This window comes from Linepithema humile, chromosome 1, assembly GCF_040581485.1.
Source record: "Linepithema humile isolate Giens D197 chromosome 1, Lhum_UNIL_v1.0, whole genome shotgun sequence".
NCBI lineage: Eukaryota > Metazoa > Arthropoda > Insecta > Hymenoptera > Formicidae > Linepithema > Linepithema humile.
In genome coordinates this window covers 42,953,206-42,976,141 of record NC_090128.1, presented here as the reverse complement: position 1 = coordinate 42,976,141, position 22,936 = coordinate 42,953,206, and the positions used below count along the sequence as shown (strand labels likewise).

General features: G+C 34.0%; 2 protein-coding genes and 1 long non-coding RNA gene across 4 annotated transcripts; 1 reads left to right on the top strand and 2 right to left on the bottom strand.

Annotated features, from left to right (window-relative positions):
- Positions 1-266: 266 nt before the first annotated feature.
- On the bottom strand, positions 267-4,519 carry LOC105675067 (A disintegrin and metalloproteinase with thrombospondin motifs 2-like). The gene is made up of 5 exons (XM_012371867.2): positions 3,294-4,519; positions 2,983-3,195; positions 2,120-2,865; positions 1,376-1,752; positions 267-1,300 (listed from the first exon to the last, which is right to left on the bottom strand). The coding sequence occupies exons 1-5, from the start codon at positions 3,408-3,410 to the stop codon at positions 693-695; spliced, it is 2,061 nt and encodes a 686-aa protein (XP_012227290.1). The 5' UTR covers positions 3,411-4,519; the 3' UTR covers positions 267-692.
- An 8,206-nt stretch (positions 4,520-12,725) lies between these two features.
- LOC105674998 (uncharacterized) lies at positions 12,726-14,229 on the top strand. Its single transcript, XR_001101212.2, has 3 exons — positions 12,726-13,047; positions 13,138-13,333; positions 13,553-14,229. It is a non-coding gene; the product is annotated as an uncharacterized lncRNA (long non-coding RNA).
- On the bottom strand, positions 14,181-19,169 carry LOC105674999 (A disintegrin and metalloproteinase with thrombospondin motifs 7-like). Of its 2 annotated transcripts, XR_010891703.1 has the most exons (6): positions 18,762-19,169; positions 18,455-18,667; positions 17,584-18,329; positions 16,837-17,210; positions 14,740-16,773; positions 14,181-14,641 (listed from the first exon to the last, which is right to left on the bottom strand). XR_010891703.1 is itself a non-coding variant. In XM_012371727.2 (5 exons), the coding sequence occupies exons 1-5, from the start codon at positions 18,876-18,878 to the stop codon at positions 16,154-16,156; spliced, it is 2,070 nt and encodes a 689-aa protein (XP_012227150.1). In that variant the 5' UTR covers positions 18,879-19,169; the 3' UTR covers positions 14,181-16,153. The 2 variants fall into 2 exon arrangements, 1 of the variants encoding a protein (XP_012227150.1); XM_012371727.2 differs by having other exon boundaries at positions 14,181-16,773.
- Between the last annotated feature and the right edge of the window lie 3,767 nt (positions 19,170-22,936).

Genomic DNA, 22,936 nt, shown 5'->3' with positions numbered 1-22,936 from the left:
TTGTTTAATAAAATGTTTTACTTTTATAAAATTTTATGATAAATTAACAGTACATTTAAACTTAATCATTCAAACGTCTTGCAGATATATCATGTTACATGCTATTAAATTCAATAAATGATTAATTATTTTAGCTCAATAATGTGAAAATGATTCATTAATGTGATTCGTATTTGAATAAAAATATATATAAGAATAAAAGAAACCTTATTTAGAGTAAATTTCAATAATTCTTTCTAAAATGATAAAATCCACAAATATGAATAATCAATATTCTTACAGGAGAAGAACCTACTCACTGGTGCTCCTTCAAATAATCGACTGCATTGACTATAGCTGTCACGGCTAGCGCAATACAGAGCCGGTATCGATAAAAAAATCAATTCATTATTAGAAGCTCAATTAAATTCAAGTACTGATTTAACTCATTATATTCCCTCTTCATAAGCATGTGAATAAATAACTATTAATTTTTTTCTTCTTGCTTTTATTAATAGTAATCAATAAAATTTGTTTTTGATATTGTTTATTCTTCGTAATTATCATAAATTTGTAAACTAAAAATGGATTTACTGCATAAAATAAAATATAATAATTATAATTTAATGAAATCTAAATAAGACACTTAATAAATTGCAAACAATTTTGAACTAATGTCCGAGCATTTTGCGGTTTTATCATCTCTTGCATCCTTATTGACACATGTTTACATCTTTACAATTTTCTTTGTATGAATAGTTTTCCGGCAGACAGTAATGCTGTCGGCAGTAGTAATTCTGGCCACCTTCGTTGTGGCACAACGTTCCATCTGGAAAATATGGGTCGTAACCGTAGTCAAGCATTTCCAGATATGAATTTTCGTTGAAATCAGATGATCTTTTTTGTTGACAAAATACAATACAGGCCATCCACGGTTTCTTGATATCATGAGGAACTTGTCTTCCTGTTCCATTTTTTATGTTAATCGTAGTCACATGCGCTGCATCACCGCTGAAATGATTGCATTTCTTCCTAGTATACTCGGCAATTGTTATGCGATTTTTAATGCAAACTAGCACGTCAATGCACAAGTCCACGTCGTAATATGGCCCTCCACAATTGGCCGTTCTGTTAGTCCCATGTTTGCAAGAACGTCGTTTGATCATTGCGCCTTTAGATTTCTCCAAGCAACTGCTTTGACAGCTGCCTTTTTTCCATTCACTCCAGTTATCTTCTTCACAATACTTGAAAATGTATGGCGGTTCGAGAACAGGCACGCATTCTCCTCCACGACATTCTTTTCCCATCGCGCAATAAGTTCCTGAAAAAAATAAATTAAATAAATAAATTAAAAAATCAAAATATTTTTTTAAATTTTTTTAGAAAAAAAATGTACCGTCTAGTGCGGGTCCCGCGAAGATATACTCATTGTCACGGTCATGCATTTCGCATTGTAAAATTTGACATATATTATGTAACGTGACTACGTTTGCATCTTTGTCATGCGAAAATAATTCGCATTGTGTTTTGGCGGTCCATTCTCTCCCGGGTAAATTGTGATAACGCGAATGATCCAATTCATTTGCGTCATCAAGATCTTCTGTTCTCGTACGATCTCGAAGGCACGGTTTTGTATTCCAGAGTTTTTCAGCTGCTTTACGACTGCACTCGGACCATGTTCTCTGGTTTCTATAGTAGAGCGTTTTTCTCATTATGTGCACGCTTTTTGCACACTTTGAATTGGTAGACGAGTCATCGAGTTCTATTCCTAAACTATATAACAGATAAATTAATGATATTAAAATTATGCTTTATTTTGCAATAGTTTATTTAAAATATTTTTATATAATATATAACTTATGTTAGCAGAATTTTTATACTGTAACATTAAATAATCAAATTAAAAAAAAATTTTTTTTTTGTTTTTTTATTTATATTGTATAATGAAATAATTTTATATAAAATAAAAAGTATAAAATAAAACATACGTCATGGGCAGTTGTCGAAGCTCGCAATTTGTCCGTATTAATTCCGTTAATAATTTTATTTATATTATTCATATTGTTGTATTTTTATATAATATATTTTTCTTATACTTGTTTGTTAAGTAAAACAAGTATATATATATATATATACTTACGCTTTGCCGATCTGATGAACGGGAAGTGTCGTTGCAAAAGCAGATGACGCCGTAAATATAGCACCGAATTCTACTATGGCACAAGAGTATTCCCCCAATCCACACATTCCATTGAAGAAAGATTCTCCCAACCAGCCATAGTTCCGCTGTGTTTCATTTTGTGGGTTTGGCAAGATAAAAAGATCTGTTCCGGTTAAGAGAAGAACAAAATCCCAATGACTCGGATTATTGTCATCTGAAGGATTCAAAGTTTTCGCGTATTCGCAAAACGACTTGCGCATTTTTACAACGTCGCCGTAAAAGACAGGCAAATTTGACGGATGTTTGTCCATAATATTCAATTTTACCAACGAAATATCGATAGAAACACCCAAACTCGGATGATGGAACATAGCTTGCATTTGATTCACGTATGCTAATATCATATTGTGTAATCTGTCTTTGTTATAGTCCAAAATAGGCATGTGAATATTATATGCTGCATCGTCAACGAAAACGGCCAATTCTATGGTTAGTTTTTGTTCAGTATTTCGTACGTCACGTCGCTTTGGCTTGAAATTGTCAAAAAAAGAATAAAAATGGGAAGTATCAAAACTTTGCAGTAATTTTTTGATAAGGTGAGGCTTGCCGAATGAAAGATTCATTTGTTCCTCAAAGCAAATGTTATCGACTAAAGACAATGACGCAAGATCGTTCGACAAAGGTTTAATATTCAAGTTGTCGTTTTTTAGAAAAACGAGTCCTTCCTATATTAAAAAAAAAAATTTTTTTTATTTCATGCTTATATATAAATAAAAATCATGAAAGTTGAGTGCAGAAATAAAAATTTTAAGACAATTCATTTTTTATGTAATACTACCAACCAAACCATGTTCGTCACAAAAGTTGATGATCGCCGAACTGACATTATCCTTGTGAATATATAAACAAGGATCCAATGCTTTCAACTGCGACAAATTTTCTGTAGCGCCTTTTACATAATATTGCCATATTTCATACTCAGGCGATATAATTCGATCGTTTCTATATAGGTTTAGTTGAATCAGTTGTTCGAACACTTTTAGAGTTAATGGTATCTGTAAATTTGATGACAATTAAAAAAAGACTTTAAAATTCTTGGATAATGTTTTGGACGTTGAGCAATGAATAAAGCAGTACAGTAAAACGCACGTACCTTCTTTGCGCTTGTCGGGTACCATGCTGGCAGCAATATTGTTTCGGTATCTTGGATAATATACGCGTACGATTTATTTAATAAGATTATTAACATCAATTTCAGTATAAAGAACATGTTGCTTTATCAGTTTTTCAATTTTAAATTTTATATTAAATAATTTATATACACACGTTAGGATACTCTCACGTTCGTTGTGTCTTACACGATCGCGTATAACGCCCGTACTGGCATCTGTATTTAGAAATATACTTTGTGTTGCTTGACATGTATGTTATATCTTTTCTACATAAATATGTATAAATATTTTTGTTTTTTAAACCTGAATTTAAAAGATAGCACTCACGATAATGATGTACAAAATACAATTTATTCGTAATATGTATAATATGTATAACATGTTACTTGGGAATGCGCATGAGTTTAATTGATGACAAGTTGATTTGAAAAAATTGATAATCAATATTGATTTAAAAATTCGTTGTTTATTACATATCCGTTATATCTTGAAAATTACTTAAAAATTTACAAGTGTGTCAATTCAAAGCAAACAACATAAAAGAAAACAATAAATTAAAAATAAAATTATACATGTGACAACTATTGTAGATTAATATTTTTTTTATATGCATTTTGTTTAATAAAATGTTTTACTTTTATAAAATTTTATGATAAATTAACAGTACATTTAAACTTAATCATTCAAACGTCTTGCAGATATATCATGTTACATGCTATTAAATTCAATAAATGATTAATTATTTTAGCTCAATAATGTGAAAATGATTCATTAATGTGATTCGTATTTGAATAAAAATATATATAAGAATAAAAGAAACTTTATTTAGAGTAAATTTCAATAATTCTTTCTAAAATGATATAATCCACAAATATAAATAATCAGTTTTCTTACAAGAGAAGAACCTACTCACTGGTGCTCTTTCGAATAATCGGCTGCATTGGTTATAGCTGTCACGGCTAGCGCAATACAGAGCAGGTATCGATAAAAAAAACAACTCATTATCAGAAGCTGAATTAATTCCAAGTACTGATTTAACTCATTATATTCTCTTTTCATAAGCATGTGAATTAATAACTAATAATTTTTTTTTTTTTTTTTTATTAACAGTAATCGATAAAATTTGTTTTTGATATTGTTTGTTCTACGTAATTATCATAAATTTGCAAACTAAAAATAGACTTACTGCGTAAAATAAAACGTAATAATTATAATTCAACGGAACTTAGATTAAGTACTAAATAAATTTCAAACAATTGTTGCGAGTCTTTCCGATCGCAACCGTAAGTTCGAGATCCGCTTGGGGAACAGGACGCACTGCTTAGAGGTGTGGAATAACTGGACGCAAACCTTGCCTCGAACAATTTATTTAATCACTCACAAACCGCCAGGACGGTGTTAGATTCTCGTGAGCCGTGTACGGACACGGGGAAACGAGTCGGTGTATTCGCGTATCGTAAACTGAATCCGTCGCTGCTTGCGCGCGACTGTATTTATACGAATCGGCAATCAAGAGTTTTGTAATATTATTGATATGTTATTGTTGATATTTCTCGGATTGCTGATTCGTGTCACCTTGAATCCGAGGTTGTTTCTCTGCAGCCTCATCGTTATTCTTTATTTGCTAAATAATTCTTTCTTAGTATTTTTATTTTGGTATTTAACTTAATTAACCTTATAGCGACACGTTGTGTTACGACACACAACATCCCTCCCTCGCGAATGGAAGGAAACGTAGGTACGGAGTTTCCGTGCGGAGTAGGCAGTGCGAGTGTATAGTTTTACAGTTAATTCTTGTCCTACCGTCTACCTATTATTCCGCAGTAGTCTTTCTTTTTCGTAATAATAGTATTGCTCCTATGCCTAGTGCTAATACAATAATCACGATGGCAAGCGAACTTGTGACCACAGGATACAAAGTCAAGGGTTGAATAATTTTTCCCTCTGTTAACTCGTCGTCTACTTCTCTTATTTTTTCTCCCAAATCTATTAATTCCTTTGAATTTTGTATCATCTTTTTCAATTTTAACGGTTTGATTTCCATGCTCGTTTCACCATTAGTTATACCTTCTATTTTTCCCGTTAGATTAAAACGTGGTATATATGCCTGAATGTTCGGGCCTTCTATTATTGTTCCTGTGTTCAGGGTCATGTCCTTCGCAATTATTTTACAATTATTTAATAGAGTTATTCTACCTGTTCGTGTGATTTTGGTCTGTATTTCCTTATGGTTTAAACAAGTAATCATTACGTCTTGTTCGCTGTTAGTCGAATATAACCAAGAATTTTCCTTCGTTAATGCTATCCAAATAGTTTGGTTAAAACTTACATACTTATTTCCACAAATTGCCCTTTTTGTCAAACCTACATACAATTGTACTTCACATAACGCTCGAGGGTTAATATTATATATCGGACTATCCGATTTACATATATATTTCTTGTCTATCTCAATACATTTTTCTAAGTTTTCTTCGCTTATCGCTAGATATACGGATAATTCTAAATTTACAGCAAACAATTGTTGGTTAATCTCGGTAAATACAAATATCTCGCGTTGGTCAGGGACAGGTAAAGGTATGGCTTTTATTAACCTGTATTTCGGATATGTTACAAGTGGCAATTTCAACGTTACAAATATAGTCTCATTCTTAACATACGAGTTTACACTTGTAATTTTTTCAAACGTTGACCAATTACTTACATCTAGCTTGAGAGGAAAATACGTTCCGCGTGGTAAATACGGCGCAGCAGCCCGCATTTCGGCGAAAATTCGTTCGACGGGTAATAGACTCGGATTCAACATTCCATGCGACGCCTGCGTTAAGAAATCATACACATTTTGAATATCTCTGTCGGAATCTGCTAGCATTCTGTCGAGTAATGCACAGTACTCGTTGATTTCCTCACGTTTGATGATTAATAAAGTACCATTATAAATGCGTGCGTCTAAGTCGTACAACAATTCGTTATTTTCGTCGATCGTCTTTTCCAAATCGCTTATGTGCGCTATTGTAGAGTTTAATATTTTTAATTGATGCCTCGTGACATGATTAAAAGTACTCTCGCTATTTTGCAACAGTGTTAATTGTTCGTTGATGCGTTTCTCATCTCCGGCATCCATAGTGCCGAAGGGGAATCCGAAACCTTCTCGTTCGAATTTCCGTAAACTCTTTTTAGTTTCTTCAATAATGCTGCTATTCTAACTTCGTCTTTTCTAATTAATCGTAGTAAATTCGCGAACTGACTCTTTTCTGCTCGTGTAGAGTGTATCGTGTTCTTTGCGCTTTCCGCTAATTCTAGCCATTCTTGTACACGAATATGTCGTTTTCCTAATGCCGAAATATCTACAGTTATCACGAACTTCCAATATGATTCGATGACGTTAATCTCACCTACTTCTTCAAAGTATATTCCTGGTTCGTGTGAGAATCTTTCTATCTCCACGGCTAAATTCGTCTCGGTTTTCGTTGCTGACATCAGAGTTCCAAGAAATATAATGCACCAACAGAATAAACTTTTCTTTAACTGTTGTCGTCATAACTTATTCTACTGCTTAATATATTCCGTCATATTTTTATTCCTCCCTTTTTTTTTTTTTAGTTTTCTACAAATAATTTTAGACGATTCGCATGCACCGTCATCTCTTTCCTCCCCTTTTTAATAGTGTAGTTTACTTCCGAATTCCTTTTTACTATTACGTATGGCCCGCACCATAACGTTTCTAATTTCTTTGAACGTCCTCGTCGTAACGTTTCATCATATAATAACACTTTATCACCTTCCTGGAAGATGACTTGATTAGCCCGTTTATCGTAATACCGTTTAGCTTTTACCTTTTTTTTATGCTTTTCCGGCAACCGGTACGGTCGCGTGTTGGCGGGCGCCGTCCCCGGCCGCGTCGCGATCTCGTGTTTCATCGCCACGGTATGAGTCAGCGGTTCTCCTTCTATATGAAAGATATCGCTGTACTCTTCACAAATCTTTGCTATTGCCTTTTGCTCTTCCTTATTCAAATGTTCAATTCTTAATGCGTCTCTTATTTTCTCCAAACGAGACATTGGCTTATCTGTTGCCTTGTTAACTTCAGTATTAAATACTTGAATTCCTGTTTCCGCTTCTAACAATGTTAACTCTACGTGTGGAGTCTGTATGTCTACTGGCTTATCGGTAGTGTTGATTACGCTTATGACACAACCGTAATCTTGAGCTGTCGTCACGCAACCTCCTATGATAATTCCCGGCTGCATTTCCAATGCATGCACTATTCCTGTCATATTTTTATTTGTAGTGGCGGATATTATGGTCTCACTTCGTGACTTCAATGTGACTGGTCGGCACGGAAATAGTTTAAATTTGGTGTCCCCTATCGTTAGTCGCTTAGTGGGGTAATCCCATTTCATCACGTGCTTTTTAAGGAAATCAACTCCTAATATTCCTTCATGACTTATCGGAAAATTGTCCTTCACCACATGCATTTTATGCGTAATAACTTGCCCTTTCAATAGTACGTGAGCCATTATCGTGCCCAACGTTTCGGCCTTCTGTCCAGTAGCGCCTATTATCATTATCTTTTCATCGTAAACTAAAGTTTCTTCTTTTAAGGTTTTCAATTTAATTAAAGTTATTGCAGCTCCTGTATCTACGAGCATAACTGCCCGTGCTGCTCGAATTTCTTGCATAGGTACTGCTATTAAATCTAGATTAAGTTCGGCCTGTGCATATTCGCCTACTGATGCTATCTGCAATGTTTTTGCAGGTCGTGCTGTTTTTATGTTTGCCTCTTCTCCTTCGCCTTGCTTGGCGTTTTTCCTCGTTCGGGCGTCGTCCTTGTCTGGCCTTCCATGCAATGACCAACAGGTATCTTGATTGTGCCCCGATCTTTTGCAATGTTTACAAAACATGTTCATCATGTTGACCTTCTGGCCGCTAGCTCTCGGTAATTGATACCGGTTATTATAATTATGAAAGCGTCCTATTCTGCAATCACGCCCTTCATGACCCAATTTGCCGCATTTGATACATTTTAGTATCTTTTCTCTTGCGCCGTTACTATTACTGAATTTGTTATAATTCCTATTTTCGGAATACGGACTTTGCAATTTTTCTTCAGCCGTCGCTATCGCAATCGCCTCTTGTAGCGTTTTGTAATTGCGTGCGCGTACTATAGTTTTAATGCTTTCGTTTAGTCCGATTTGGTAGTTTTGTAACGCTAAGTTTTGTATAGTGGTCTTTATTGTATTTTTCTCCATGACCGTGAGACTTTTTCCATCGATCATCGCTTCGTAAAGTTTCATCGCGAGCTGATCTGCTCGTGTACCAAAAGCTTGGGCGTTCTCTCCATGCTTCTGCTTTAGCGTGTTAAATTCAATTTGCAAGTGCGTTATACTCTTATGAGTTGTATATCCTGCTTCTATTTCTCGTTTTAATTGCACGAACGTTTGAATATCTCTTGTTTGAAAATCGAGCAAGACCTTTCCCTTTAACTTAGTACACAGTATCGCCTTCAGCAACTGTAATTCTTCCAAAGGGTCTATACTTTCCACCGCGTAAGTACTCGCGCTGAGGAACTCTTGTATTTTAGCCTGTGACGTTCCGTCAATCTCTGGGATTAAGCTTCGCGCTTCTTTTAGTTGCATATACCCATGCATGGCTATCGGCCTATTTCGTATATCCGACATACCCCGTCCGTATGCTACATCCGCGTTATCAGTTACGCGCCTAGTAGTCAGTGGTACATTCAATTCTCGTTGGCCCGGTATAGCTAAGAGCCGTTGCTGCCACTCTTGCTGTTGCCCCCGTACGTTTTCTATTTGTTCGTGGAATTGCTCTTGCATTTCGGTCAACTGTTGTCTTATTTCGCGCACAAAGTCCATCATTGTATCTGTTAGCTCTGAGTTTCGCGTCGCGTCTTCAGTTTTTGCCCCTGCGTTTTGCGTCATTTCCTTTCTTAGTAACTCAATATCCCGGTCGATTTCTGACTCGGTAGTCTTCGGTAATTCTTGATCATTATTCATTTTTACTTCAGTGCGGAACTCGTCTGGGTCGAAAACGCAACTATCATAAGATGTGAGTGCGAACTCACTGTATTCCGATACGTGACTCGGAGTTCTACTTGGCAGATGCCTACTTTGTCGCGGTTTTTTGTCCTCGCGAGTAGCTTTCAAAGCACTGTCGAGCCCTAGCAATGTACGATTGCGCTCAACGGTTGGTTTTTTCGAAATGGTATCTGTGTTCGCGTCTCCGGTACTTTGCTTCTTATTTCCAGTTTTCTTTCCTGTCGTCTTACTACGTTGTTCGCTTATGCTCAACGCTCGTTGATCTTGGTTGCGGATCAACCGAGATTGGTTTGGTTGGGATTCTACGATTGCGCGCTTTTCCTCTCCGTTCGCGGAGCTATCTAACGCCTCACTATGATTTCGGTTGTCGTTCAACCAAAATTGGAAGCCTAATTTCTCTCGTTTCCCGGACATTCGCTTTTCCTAATATTATTTCTTATTATTGACTTACATTAGGCCGCTCGCTCGCATAATGCACGCTGCTGGTTAGCTGATCCGTTGTTGAGGTAGGTCGCGATCCTTGCCTGTCGTCGTCCTCTCGGGTTACGCTGACTCAGCTTGGTCGTTGCTCCGCCAGGCACCTTTCCGCCGCTTTGTTGCCCGGACTGTCGTCGCCTTGTGAATCCAGGCGATTTTCCACACTGCCTTCTCACCTCACTTTTGTAGCTCCAGGTGATAGATTCTCTCAGTGGTCCCTCTGTTACCACTGCCGATATCCGATCATCGGGTGTCCAGAATGAACTTCGGTAATTGCGGATCCCACCGCTGCCACCAAATTTATGTTGCGAGTCTTTCCGATCGCAACCGTAAGTTCGAGATCCGCTTGGGGAACAGGACGCACTGCTTAGAGGTGTGGAATAACTGGACGCAAACCTTGCCTCGAACAATTTATTTAATCACTCACAAACCGCCAGGACGGTGTTAGATTCTCGTGAGCCGTGTACGGACACGGGGAAACGAGTCGGTGTATTCGCGTATCGTAAACTGAATCCGTCGCTGCTTGCGCGCGACTGTATTTATACGAATCGGCAATCAAGAGTTTTGTAATATTATTGATATGTTATTGTTGATATTTCTCGGATTGCTGATTCGTGTCACCTTGAATCCGAGGTTGTTTCTCTGCAGCCTCATCGTTATTCTTTATTTGCTAAATAATTCTTTCTTAGTATTTTTATTTTGGTATTTAACTTAATTAACCTTATAGCGACACGTTGTGTTACGACACACAACACAATTTTGAACTGATTTCTGAGCGTTTTGCAATTATATTTTCTCTTGCATCCTTGTCTACAGATATTTACTACTATTCGACAATTATTCTTCGAATGAATAATTTTCCGGCTGTTAATAATGCTGGCGGTTATAATAATCCTGGCCATTTTTGTTGTGACATCACGTTTCATCTGGAAAGTATGAGTTGAAAGTATAGTCGAGTATTCCCTGACATGATGCGTTGTGAACAGATGATTTTTTTTGTTGGCAGTTTATAGTACAGGCTATCCAAGGTTTCTCGACATCATGCCTGAACTGATTTCCTGGCTCCTTTTCAGTTTGACTGTCAATTTTCTATACTTTTCCCAATCGCTGCATTTTATGATAGTAATCTCGGCGATTGTCGTGCGATTTTTAGTGCAAAGCTTCGAGTTAAATTGTCGGTAATAATTCTATTAATAATTATAATGTAACAATTTTTAATGTACAATTAAATTTTACAATTAAAATCTTTTTGGTCATCACAATTTGACCATCGTCAATAGATTACAATATTAACCTATGTAGAATTCATTTGTTGTTCTTTACTTAGTTTTTACATATCATCTTAAAATTTTCTACATTTTGTACATTGCACAAAATTCTGATAATATAGTCTAAAATATTTTTATAAAGTCAAGTAATTGATAAAATGCACGCAATTTCCATCAGATGTGCAATACATATAAATTGGTCGTACTATAAAAATAATAAGAATAAGCAAATAAGTAATCAATAGAATGTTGAATTGAAATTACACATATATTTGAATCTGTCGGACAAGACGTGTAAAAGTAAAAGCAAGTTTTATAGTTGCCCATGTTTATTGTTAAAAAGATAAGAAGGTAACTGCAAATAACAATATCTCAAAAAATTTTATAGTACAAAATCTTATAGAACAATTTATAGTACAAGAGAAGTAAAAGAATAGTGATAGAACGGAGTATAAAAAGAGGGAACCAATGTGAGAAAAATTAAAAAATCGGTAGTAAAATGAAGATCGAAAGGTTGAAATTTGACAAGAGTTTCGTGTAACTCTATTTATTAAGAGGGGAGTCCACTTTGACTACACGAAAATGAGAAGCACCTTTGGCAATTTTTTTTAATAAACAGACTTGAATAAAAATTTTTCTTTTCTTTTATGTTAAAAATATATTTTTAACGTTAAAAAATAAGAAAAATATATAGTCATTATTTATATCTAACATAGCCGCTTCGAATATCAATGCTTTTTAAATGTTTTTCAAACTAATGTGCAACACATTTCTGTCAATTTTAAGCTAATTAACTTGAAATTTTAACTCAACATTTTTCGTAGTATGCTCTATCGTTGTATTTACGATTTTTGTATTACAACAATTTTTCCTGACAAGAGAAATAATAAATCTTTTTTTTTCTCCAAAAATTAGAATCTTTATTTCAACATGCAAATTTTTTAATTTTTTTAATTTGAAAATGCGATACGTACGATGATAGCTATTTTTTCCAAAAAATGTTTTTTGTTTTTTTTTTTTAGATAAATAGTGTTTGCATATGTTAATGTTATGTTTAAAGAAATATGGATTTTTAAGGGGCGACCATATTAAGTATAAATACTTACTATTTATTCTTTTTGTTTTACATTTTGTAACATTAAACTATATTTCTTTAACATATAATACAAAAATTTAAATACTAAGTCTATTTGTACAAAAAAATTACCAAAGATTACTTTTTATTTTTGCATGGTCGAAGTGGGTTCCTTCTTTAAGCCCATAATTCTGCTACTTTGTATAAACTATTTTTGAGATTAGCTTTTGTTATAAGTACGCTCATTATTCAAAATTTACACATTTTCCCAATCAAAGTAATAATTATCTGAATTACGGTTAGATATAACAGAAGGAAAGCACTTTTTCTAATATCTGCCTGTTTTAGTAATATTATTTTAATAAGTTGTCTTTTTATTTATTCGAAACAGAAAATATCACAAACTTGGCAAGTCATTTTATAAACTATACCGCGATGCGATAGTTTGTCAAGTTTGTTTCGATGAGTTTTCATGATAAACTCAAAGTGTTAGTTCCGGGGTAAACAACTATATATTTGTGCCTCCTAACAAACAGTACAAACCATTCCGATGGTCCTTACGCATCAGACGGTGAAATACGTTATCTTTATCAGATAAACAACTTTTTAAAAGATCGGTATCAAGTTTTTTTTTTTATAAAAAGAATATTTGCTAGTTTCTTTTAAAGTGTTCATACGAATAAAAAAAGTGATGATTACTAAAGTGATGATTATTAAATAATTACTTAAAGAATATTAATAATCTCGATCATATATTTCTGACGGAATCAAGGATGTGATAACAAGAAAATTTAATCAACTAACCTTAAAATAGTGCTTTGTTGAGAGTGCAAATTTAAGTATCATCCAAAAAGAAGTGAGTTAGAAAGCAAATAAAAAATTTTATCTCCTTCTTTAACAATCATGACATTCAAAAAATTAAATTGGTTATTCTCATCTATTTCAGTTATAAACTTTATTCTCTTATGGGAAAAGTTAAAAATTCTTTGAACGTCTTAAGAGAAGTCAGAAAGGACGGCAAGGATGTTATCATTGACGTATCTAAAACACACTGATAGACTAAATGGCTTTCTCTTCTACACATATCTTCAAAAGTAATATCAGCAATGACTGGGAAAAGTAGAGAACTCTTAGAATTATTTGTAAGTAGTATAGAATTTATATGAAGTCAATTACTTGACTTTATGAAAATATTATTGACTTTACTATTAGAATTTTGTGCGTTAAATTATTGTAATTTACTAAAAATGTGTAAAATTACGTGACTCGATATCCCTTCACGTCATGTTCATTAATTTTATTCATATAATTTAGATTATTGTGATTTTATAAAATATATTACTTATATTCTTGATTTTTAGGTAAAATAAGTATACATATATGTATATATCTACACATGGCCGATCTCATAAGCAGCTGTATTAGACGCTGCAAAACCCGAAGTTATTTTTGCAAATCCAGCACTAAATTCTGCTACGGCGCACAAATGAGTCTTGTTACACACATTATCGAACGAAGCTACTTCCTCCGTAGAAAAATACATTTGTTGAAATTGCTCTAAATAAATATCTATTCCGGTTACGTAAAGAGCAATGTCCCAGTGAAGTGGATCAATGCCATCCGGAATATTTCGAGTATTCATGTAATTGCTGAACGAAGTAAGTAGTTTTGTATAGTCACCGTCGAAAACTGGCAAATTTGACGGTTGCATATACATAATCTCCAGTTTTACCAACGAAATATCGATAGGAATACCCAAACTCGGATGATGGAACACAGTTTGGATTTGATTCACATATGCTAATATCACATTGCGCAACTGTTCCTTATCGTTATCCACGACACATAAAAATATTGTATGCTGCTTTGTTAAAAAAAACGAACAATTCTATGGTTACTTTTTGTTCAGTATTTCGTACGTAACGTCGCTTTGACTTGAAATTGTCAAAAAAATGATAAAAATTTGAAGTAGCAAAATTTTGCGGTGAGTTTTTAATGAGGTTTGCTGAATGAAAGATTCATTTGTTCTACAACGCAAATGTCGACTTCAAAACAAAGACGCAAGATCGTTCCGCAAAGTTTTAAACTCCAAATTGTCGTTTTTTAGAAAAACGAGTCCTTTATATATTAAAAAAAATTTATTTGTTTCATGCTTATATATAAAAGAAAGAGCCATGAAAGTTGAATGCAGAAATGAAAATTTCAAAACAATTCGTTTTTTACGTAATACTACCGACCAATCCATGTTCGTCACAAAAGTTGATAATCGCCGAACTGACATGATTCTTGTGAATATATAAACAAGGATCCGATGCTTTCAACTGCGGTAACTTTTCTGAAGCGCCTTTTACATAATATTGCCATATTTTATTCTCGGACGACACAATCCGATCGTTTCTATGCAGGTTTAGTTGAATCAGTTGTCCGAAAACTTTCAGAGTTAATGGTATCTGCAAATTGTACGACGATTAAAAAATGACTTGATTATTCTCACATAATGTTTTAGACGTTGAGCATTGAATAAAGAAGTACAGTAAAACGCACGTACCTCCTTTGCATCTGTCGGATAACATGCCGGCAACAATATTGTTTCGATATCTTGCATAATGTACGCGTACGTTTTATTTAGTAAGATTATTAATACCAATTTCAGTATAAAAAACATGTTGCTTTATCAGTTTTTCAATTTTAGATTTTATATTAAATGATTTATATATACATGTTAGAATACTCTTATGTTCGTTGTGTCTTACATGATCGCGTATAACGCACGTACTGACAGATGTATTTAGGAATTTAGGCTTCGTGTAGTTTGACATATTGTACATTATCTCTTTCCTACACGTATATGTATAAATAATTTGTGTTTCTGAAACTAGAATTTGAAAAGAGTGGTGGCCCTGACGATAATGAGATAGGTTTAGAAAATGCATTTTATTGCTAATATGTATAATATGTACAATACGTGTTATTTTGAAACACGCGTGAGTTTAATTAATAACAATTTAATTTTAAGAAGTCAATAATTAAGATTCATATAAAAATTTGTTGTTCAGTACATATCCATTATGTCTCAAAAATTACATAAAAATTCAAGTGAGTCAATTGAAATAAAACAAAAGAAAGAAAACAAGTAATCAAAAATAAAATTACACATATTGCGAGAGATATTGTAGATCACCATTTTCTCACATGCTTTTTGTGTAATAAATAAGATTTTTTTAAATAAAATATTAAGACAGTGAAAAAATATGTTTTGGACTTAATTATTTCTAACATCATTCAAACGGCATGTAAATATTGATTATGTAATGCGCACATAAACTTAATAAATGATTAATTATTTGAATTAAAAAATGTAAAAGTAATACATTTATGTGTATACTTATTTAAATATTTGATTTTAGTATATGCAAAAATAATACATGCAAAAATAGAAGAAACAATATTTTGATAAATTTTAATAATTTGTCATAAAATTTAACAATCAACAAATTAAAATAATCTGTTCATCAATCAATTTAATAATCTTTTCACAAGAAAAAAAACTCATTAATCGAGTAGCGCTACTTCTAATGCTTAGCTGCTTAAATTTTTGCTGTTACGGTATGCGTGATAAAGAATGGAATTGGGCATCGATCACAAAAATTAAGGCATTGTTAAATGCTCAATTATATCTCCAATCATTGATAGAACCTATTATATTCTCTTTGCACAATTAAAAACTATTAATTTTTTTCTTTCTGCTCTTGTTAACTGTAAATAACGAAATTTGTTTTTGATATCGTAAATTTTGTGTAATATTTTATAAATTCGAATTTATATAATTAACAAACAGATTTGCTACACAAAATAAAATTAACAACTGTGATTCAACGGACATTAGATTAGACACTAAATAAATTGCAAACAATTTTGAATTAATTTCCGAGCATTTTGCGGTTTTATCATCTCTTGCATTCTTATTGACACATAAGGTTTACATTTTTACAATTATTTTCTTCGTATGAATAGTTTTCCGGCAGACAGTAATGCTGGCGGCAGTAGTAATTCCGGCCATTTTCGTTGTGGCACCACATTCCATCTGGAAAATATGGGTTGATACCGTGGTCGAGCATTGTCAGATATGAATTTTCGTTGAAAAAAGATAAATTTTTTTGTTGGCAGAATACAATACAGGCCATCCACGGTTTCTTGATATCATGATAAACTTGTTTTCCCGGTCCTTTTTGCAAGTTAATTGTAACTCCTTCAAGCTCTGCAGCATCGATAAAATTATCGCATTTCTGCCTAGTAAACTCCTCAATGATTGTCAAGCGATATTGAGGGCAAAGCTTCTTGTCATCGCACAAGGCTACGTCGTAATATGGCCCTCCACAACTTGCCGTTCTGTGAGTTCCATGTTTGCAAGAACGTCGTTTGACAATTACGCCTTTAGATTTCGTCAAGCAACTCATTTGACAGGGGCCTTCTTTCCATTCACTCCAGTTATCTTCGTAACAATACTTGAAAATGTATGGCGGTTCGAGAACAGGCACGCATTCTCCTCCACGACATTCTTTTCCCAGTGCGCAATGAGTTCCTGAAAAAAAATAAATTAAAAATTCAAAGTACATTCTTAAATTTCTTCAAAAAAAAGATGTACCGTCTAGTGCGGATCCCGCGAAGAAATACGTATTATGGTAAGGCGATTCGCATTGTAAAGTTTGACATATATCATGCAACGTGACTACGTTTGCATCTTTGTCAAGCAAATATAATTCGCATTGTGCTTTGGCGGTCCATTCTCTCCCGGGTAAATCGTGATAACGCGAATGATCCAATTCATTTGCGTCATCAAGAACTTTCATTCTCGAACGATCTCGAAGGCACAATTTTGTGTTCCAGAGTTCTTTTGCTGTTTTACGACTACACTCGGACCATGTTCCCTGGTTTCTATAGTAGAGCGCATTTCTCATTATGTGCGTGCTTTTTGCACACATTGGATTGGTAAACGAGTCATCGAGTTCTATTCCTAAACTATATAACAGATAAATTAATGATATTGAAATTATGCTTTATTTTGCAATGGTTCATTTAAAATATTTTTATATAGTATATAATTTATGTTAGCAGAATTTTTATATTGTAACATTAAATAATCAAATGTCTTAAAAATTTTTCTTTTGTTTTTACGTTTATATTGTATAATGAAATAATTATTCATAAAATAAAATAAAATGAAATAAATACGTCATGGAGGGTTATCGAAGCTCGCAATTTATCCGTATTAATTCCGCTAATAATTTTATTCATATTATTCATATTATTGTATTTTAATAAAATATATTTTTTATACTTGTTTGTTAGGTAAAACTATATATATATAAAAAAAATATATATATATACTTACACATTACCGATCTCATGAACAGGAAGTGTCGTTGCAAAAGCAGATGGTGTCTTAAATGTAGCACCAAATTCTACTATGGCACAAGAGTATTTCCCCAATCCACATATTCCATTGAAGAAAGAATTTCCCAAGCTGTCAAAATTCCGTTGTGTTTCATCTTGCGGGTTTGGCAAGATAAAAAGATTTATTCCGGTTAAGAGAAGAACAAGGTCCCAATGACCCGGATTATCGTCGCCTGAAGGGTTGAAAGTTTCCGCGTATTCGCAAAACGACGTGTACATTTTTGCAGTGTCGCCGTAAAAGACAGGCAATTCTGACGGATGTTGGTCCATAATTTTCAATTTTACCAACGAAATATCAATAGAAACACCCAAACTCGGATGATGGAACATAGCTTGGATTTGATTCACGTATGCTAATATCATATTGTGTAATCTGTCTTTATTATAGTCCAAAATAGGCATGTGAATTTTGTATGCTGCATCGTCAACGAAAACGGCCAATTCTATGGTTAGTTTTTGTTCAGTATTTCGTACGTCACGTCGCTTTGGCTTGAAATTGTCAAAAAAAGAATAAAAATAGGAAGTATCAAAACTTTGCAGTGACTTTTTGATAAGGTGAGATTTGCCGAATGAAAGATTCATTTGTTCCTCAAAGCAAATGTTATCGACTAAAGACAAAGACGCAAAATTGTTCCGCAAAGGTCTAATCTTCAAGTTGTCGTTTTTCAGAAAAACGAGTCCTTCCTACATTAAAAAACAATATTTATTTGTTTTACACTTATATATATATATATATATAAAAGTCATAAAGGTTAAATGCAGAAATAAAAATTTCAAGACAATTCGTTTTTTTATGTAATACTACCGACCAAACCATGTTCGTCACAAAAGTTGATAATCGCCGAACTGACATTATCCTTGTGAATATATAAACAAGGATCCGATGCTTGCAACTGCGACAAATTTGCTGTAGCGCCTTTTATATGATATTTCCATATTTCATATTCGGCCGACACAATCCGATCGTTTCTATGCAGGTTTAGTTGTATCAGTTGTCCGAAAAGTTTCAGAGTTAATGGTATCTGCAAATTGACGATTAAGAAATGACTTGATTATTCTTACATAATGTTTTAGACGTTGAGCAATGAATAAAGCAGTACAGTAAAACGCACGTACCTTTTTTGCAGTTGTCGGATAACATGCTGGTAGCAATATTGTTTCAGTGTCTTGGATTATGTACGTGTATGTTTTATTTAATAAGATTATTAACACCAATTTCAGTATAAAGAACATGTTGCTTTATCAGTTTTTCAATTTTAGATTTTATATTAAATGATTTATATACACATGTCAGAATACTCTCATGATGGTTGTGTCTTACACGATCGCGTATAACGCACGTACTGGCAAATGTGTTTAGGAATTTAGGCTTCGTGTCGTTTGACATGTAATGTATTTCATCTTTTTCTTATATGTATATGTATAAATATTTTTGTTTTTGAAACCTTAATTTGAGAAGAGTCGTGGCACTCACGATAACAATGTAGATTTAAAAAATGTATTTTATCGCTAATATGTATAATATGTTATTCCGAAACGCGCGTGAGTTTAATTGATAACAATTTAATTTAAGAAAATTAAAATTGAAAGAAAATTAATGTTAATATAATACTTCGTTGTTTAAAGCATATTCGTTATGTCTTGACTTATAAAATATATTAGGAATCAATTATTTTTAACATTATGCGATATTTTATCGTCATGCAAATATCATATAATACACTCATAAATTAAACAAATGATTAAAAAGCAGAAATTTCGTTTCTGTATAAAAGCCACGCTAAATTTTAAACTTGCTTATAGAAGCTTCGTCGTTCTCGTCTCGCATCTACTTGGCGCAAGACTCTGGCGAGTCTTTTGATGTCACATTTGCCGCCAAGACTTGTCGCAAGTCGCTATCGACAAATCGCGACAAAATTTTGTATTGCGACATCACGAAAACGATAACGTCTGAGATTAGTGTCAAGCAATTGAATCATGCTTGATTCATGTAGCGCATAAATTATACGTAGTTTGATTTACATTACCATCAAGTTCCGCTAATGGCCTTGATTGACTAGCACTACTTGCCTATGATACATCGAGGTTGACTAATTTTGATTCCTCGCAATATCATGTTGCTAGTTGTAATTGGATACGCAAGTGTATAATATGTGCAGAAATAATATAGACTGAGCAATAAAATTAGTGCAATTAACGTAATTCAGTTTTACATGACATAAGAGGTTGACTATGGTATGAAGTAAATGAGTGAAGTTTAGAAGTTTAGGTAACTTTGAGAACACATATTACATTGGTCTTGTTTCTTACTCCAGCATATGAATAATCATGGGAAGATGCTGTTTTATCATATTAGTAGACAATATAATAATTAAATTGTAAATTATGATAATAGCTAATAATTTACAATTATATTTAATGCATTTAACATTTTTCTCTAAGTAAAAAATATTGTCAACAAATATTTTTTTAAGAATAAAATAATATCATTTTTTATGTAAATATAAGTGATAACTGTATTTTTATAAGAGATTACAAGCGTTTATTCATATCGATGGTATCGCTGCGCTGTCACGAGAAATAAGTGTCCACAGTGATGCGTAAAATGAGCCTTAACGGCCATGGAGCTACTTCAACGAAAGATATGTCGAATGCAGCAAATGTCAAGCGGGAAGAGTCGATGGCGTCGGTTGGAAGCCCTTACCATCGCCCGCGGATTTACGTGGCGATATAGACGTGTGCGCGCGAGCCGGATATCCGGATACTCGGATATCCGAACGATGCCGATCCGGATTGTATCGGTGCACAGTAGTCGGGGCCGGTCGTTGCGCGTATCACAGAAAGTAGACAGCCTCGGCTATCGAGTCGAGTCGCTCGTGCAAAAGGATCGAGGGGTGGATTTATCACGAAAACGCTTCGCTCGCAGTAATCATTTTTTTGCCAGCGATGAAATGCACGGTAGTGACGTGTGTGACAGATTTATTGCAAGCTCAAGAGGGGGACGCGTTGCAGTTATTGGCGCAGACTCTGTGTTCGCGTGTGCGTATAATAATGGCAAACATATTTTACAATTTATTCTGTTGTGGGATTTACGGTAATTTATTGGCGGGTTTTTTTTTTTTTTTTTTGATGCGTTATTTATTATTGTTTCATCTATTACGCGTATAGGAAATGTTGGCAATATTTCAATAGCATATTAACAATGCAATTTTATATTTTAAAAATTCATGCTGCATCGCTTTAGTGAAATAGTGAATTTATGTACTTACTGTCTGCAATTTTTATTCTTCGAGTTTCATAATTTATCTCTTGTGAAATAATTTTTATTTTTTTTTTAGTCTTTCTTTGACTCCTAACACATTTCTAATTTCATATTAATTTCGATTTTTATAATTTTTATCTTCTAAGTTGTATATTTTCTATTTAAACATTAATAATTAAAAGTAACATATTATAGTGTTCGATCACAAAGATACGACTTCCGGACGATCATAAAGCTAGTTTAGCAGGCTAGAAATTGCAGCTCCATCTCTCTACATTGTTCAATCTCTTGCTGACAGAGAATGCAAAGTCGCAGACACGAGTACGATGAAGTTCGTCGACCCAATCCATAATTAACCGCGCATACGGAATTCCGGGGACAATGTGTGCGCTTGAAGGGTCGCGCGACATAATGTACCCGGACCTTTGATTCAAGGGCGAAGGAAGATCAAGGCGAGCGCACGGAGCATCGGGAAAGTCAACGCTGACATTCCTGAAACGTACACGCGCGCGCGCCGTCCCGCTCGGGCGCATTCTATGTAAATAGCAATCTAGTTTGCTCAAGGATCAGCAACTCTCAGATTTGGGAGCTTTGGCCGACGGAGGTTTCCGTCTTTGCGCCTCCGTTCTTGATCCTTCGGGCTTACCTTAGGCTTCTAGTCTCGCTTTATCGCACTCTCTCCTCCTCTTTACATCCGGCAACCCTTTCTCTTGCACATGAAACTGGCCCGCTGAGGAAAAGTGGTTCCCGGCCCTTGTCGGTCGTCAAACATCTTCATCCACTAAATTTAACACGTTTTGTTATGAATCCTTTATTTTATTCAGTTTCCACGGATCCATTTCCCATGAATACAAGTTCCAGAAATCAAAGAATGAAAATTGTAGAAGATCTAAATTGCATAATAAAAGCAAGCAATTAAAAATTTCTGAAAATAAAAATTATATTATGTAATTCATAAATTGTAAACTAAATGCAAATAATGTATTCTTGCTCATGAGATATTGTTATTTGGTATTATTTTGCAAATTTTTTAAAATATAATACACATTTATATTTATTTAATTTTGTTGCGTTTTGAATATTGAGACAATGGAATTTAATGAAATAAAAATTAAATAAGAAATGGTGTAGAACGAAATTGAGATCAATCGGCTTTGATGTTTCATCTAAGTGACTGGACTTAATCGTTTTCGCAGACGTCTCGTCGTTTTAAGTTCAAAGAAAAGTTTTAAGAAAAGATTTGCACTGTACAGGGGGTTAAGTACAGTTGAGCGGTCGGCACTCTTTGCGACGAAACACTTTCATTAGGATGGAAACTTAATTAGGATGTCTTGAGATTCGGAGAACTTTGCAATTTGTTTGCATCGAAACAATTTTATCCTGAAGTTCATTGAAACGCCATCATCGCTGGCAAAAAACGATCAGTTTTATGATTTTAATTTATTTGCGATTTATAAAATATTATTTATTAAAATATTAGAAATAAAACATGTGGCAAAAAGCAATACGTGTATCAGAAGTAAGGAAGGTAATATATAAGAAATGTTTATTGCTTTGTGCTAGTGTTTCGAATGTGATCTCATCTTGCTGTATCAAATAATCTAGAACAAAACATTAAGTGGCATGTTACGTCAGTGCGTAGCTCCAAGGGAAGAAGGATAAGTCGTGCAACGTGGTCCGCCTTGATTTCCCTGTAGGGCAGTACAGACATCAAGAAGCTTCGTCGTTCCCCGTACATCAACGGGTCGCTTCTTCTTGTCGGATCTCTTAAATTTGCGCAACATCAGCCTGTGACACGGGAGTGAGTCACGAAAACTGGCCGCGACGCACACGATGGCTGGTGGTTGTCAAAAATTCGAAAGACGTTAAAACTTTGTTACAGCAACAAACTCTTAAAGCGATGTCGTAAAGTTTTTTCCCTCTTTCTTTATATCAATAATACATATTTTGTAGTTATTATCTTTCTTGTTAGAAAAAAATATAAATAAATTGAGATAATATTCGCGAACTGATATGTTTGAAATTCAAA

Bases quoted from the DNA above. Each gene is read 5' to 3' on its own strand.
- LOC105675067 (XM_012371867.2), bottom strand. From the start codon at position 3,410: ATGTTCTTTATACTGAAATTGATGTTAATAATCTTATTAAATAAATCG. The intron at 3,196-3,293 runs GTACGTGCGTTT...TCAAATTTACAG, and splicing joins ACCCGACAAGCGCAAAGAAG to ATACCATTAACTCTAAAAGT. The intron at 2,866-2,982 runs GTTGGTAGTATT...TTTTTAATATAG, and splicing joins TTTGTGACGAACATGGTTTG to GAAGGACTCGTTTTTCTAAA.
- LOC105674999 (XM_012371727.2), bottom strand. From the start codon at position 18,878: ATGTTCTTTATACTGAAATTGGTGTTAATAATCTTATTAAATAAAACA. The intron at 18,668-18,761 runs GTACGTGCGTTT...GTCAATTTGCAG, and splicing joins ATCCGACAACTGCAAAAAAG to ATACCATTAACTCTGAAACT. The intron at 18,330-18,454 runs GTCGGTAGTATT...TTTTTAATGTAG, and splicing joins TTTGTGACGAACATGGTTTG to GAAGGACTCGTTTTTCTGAA.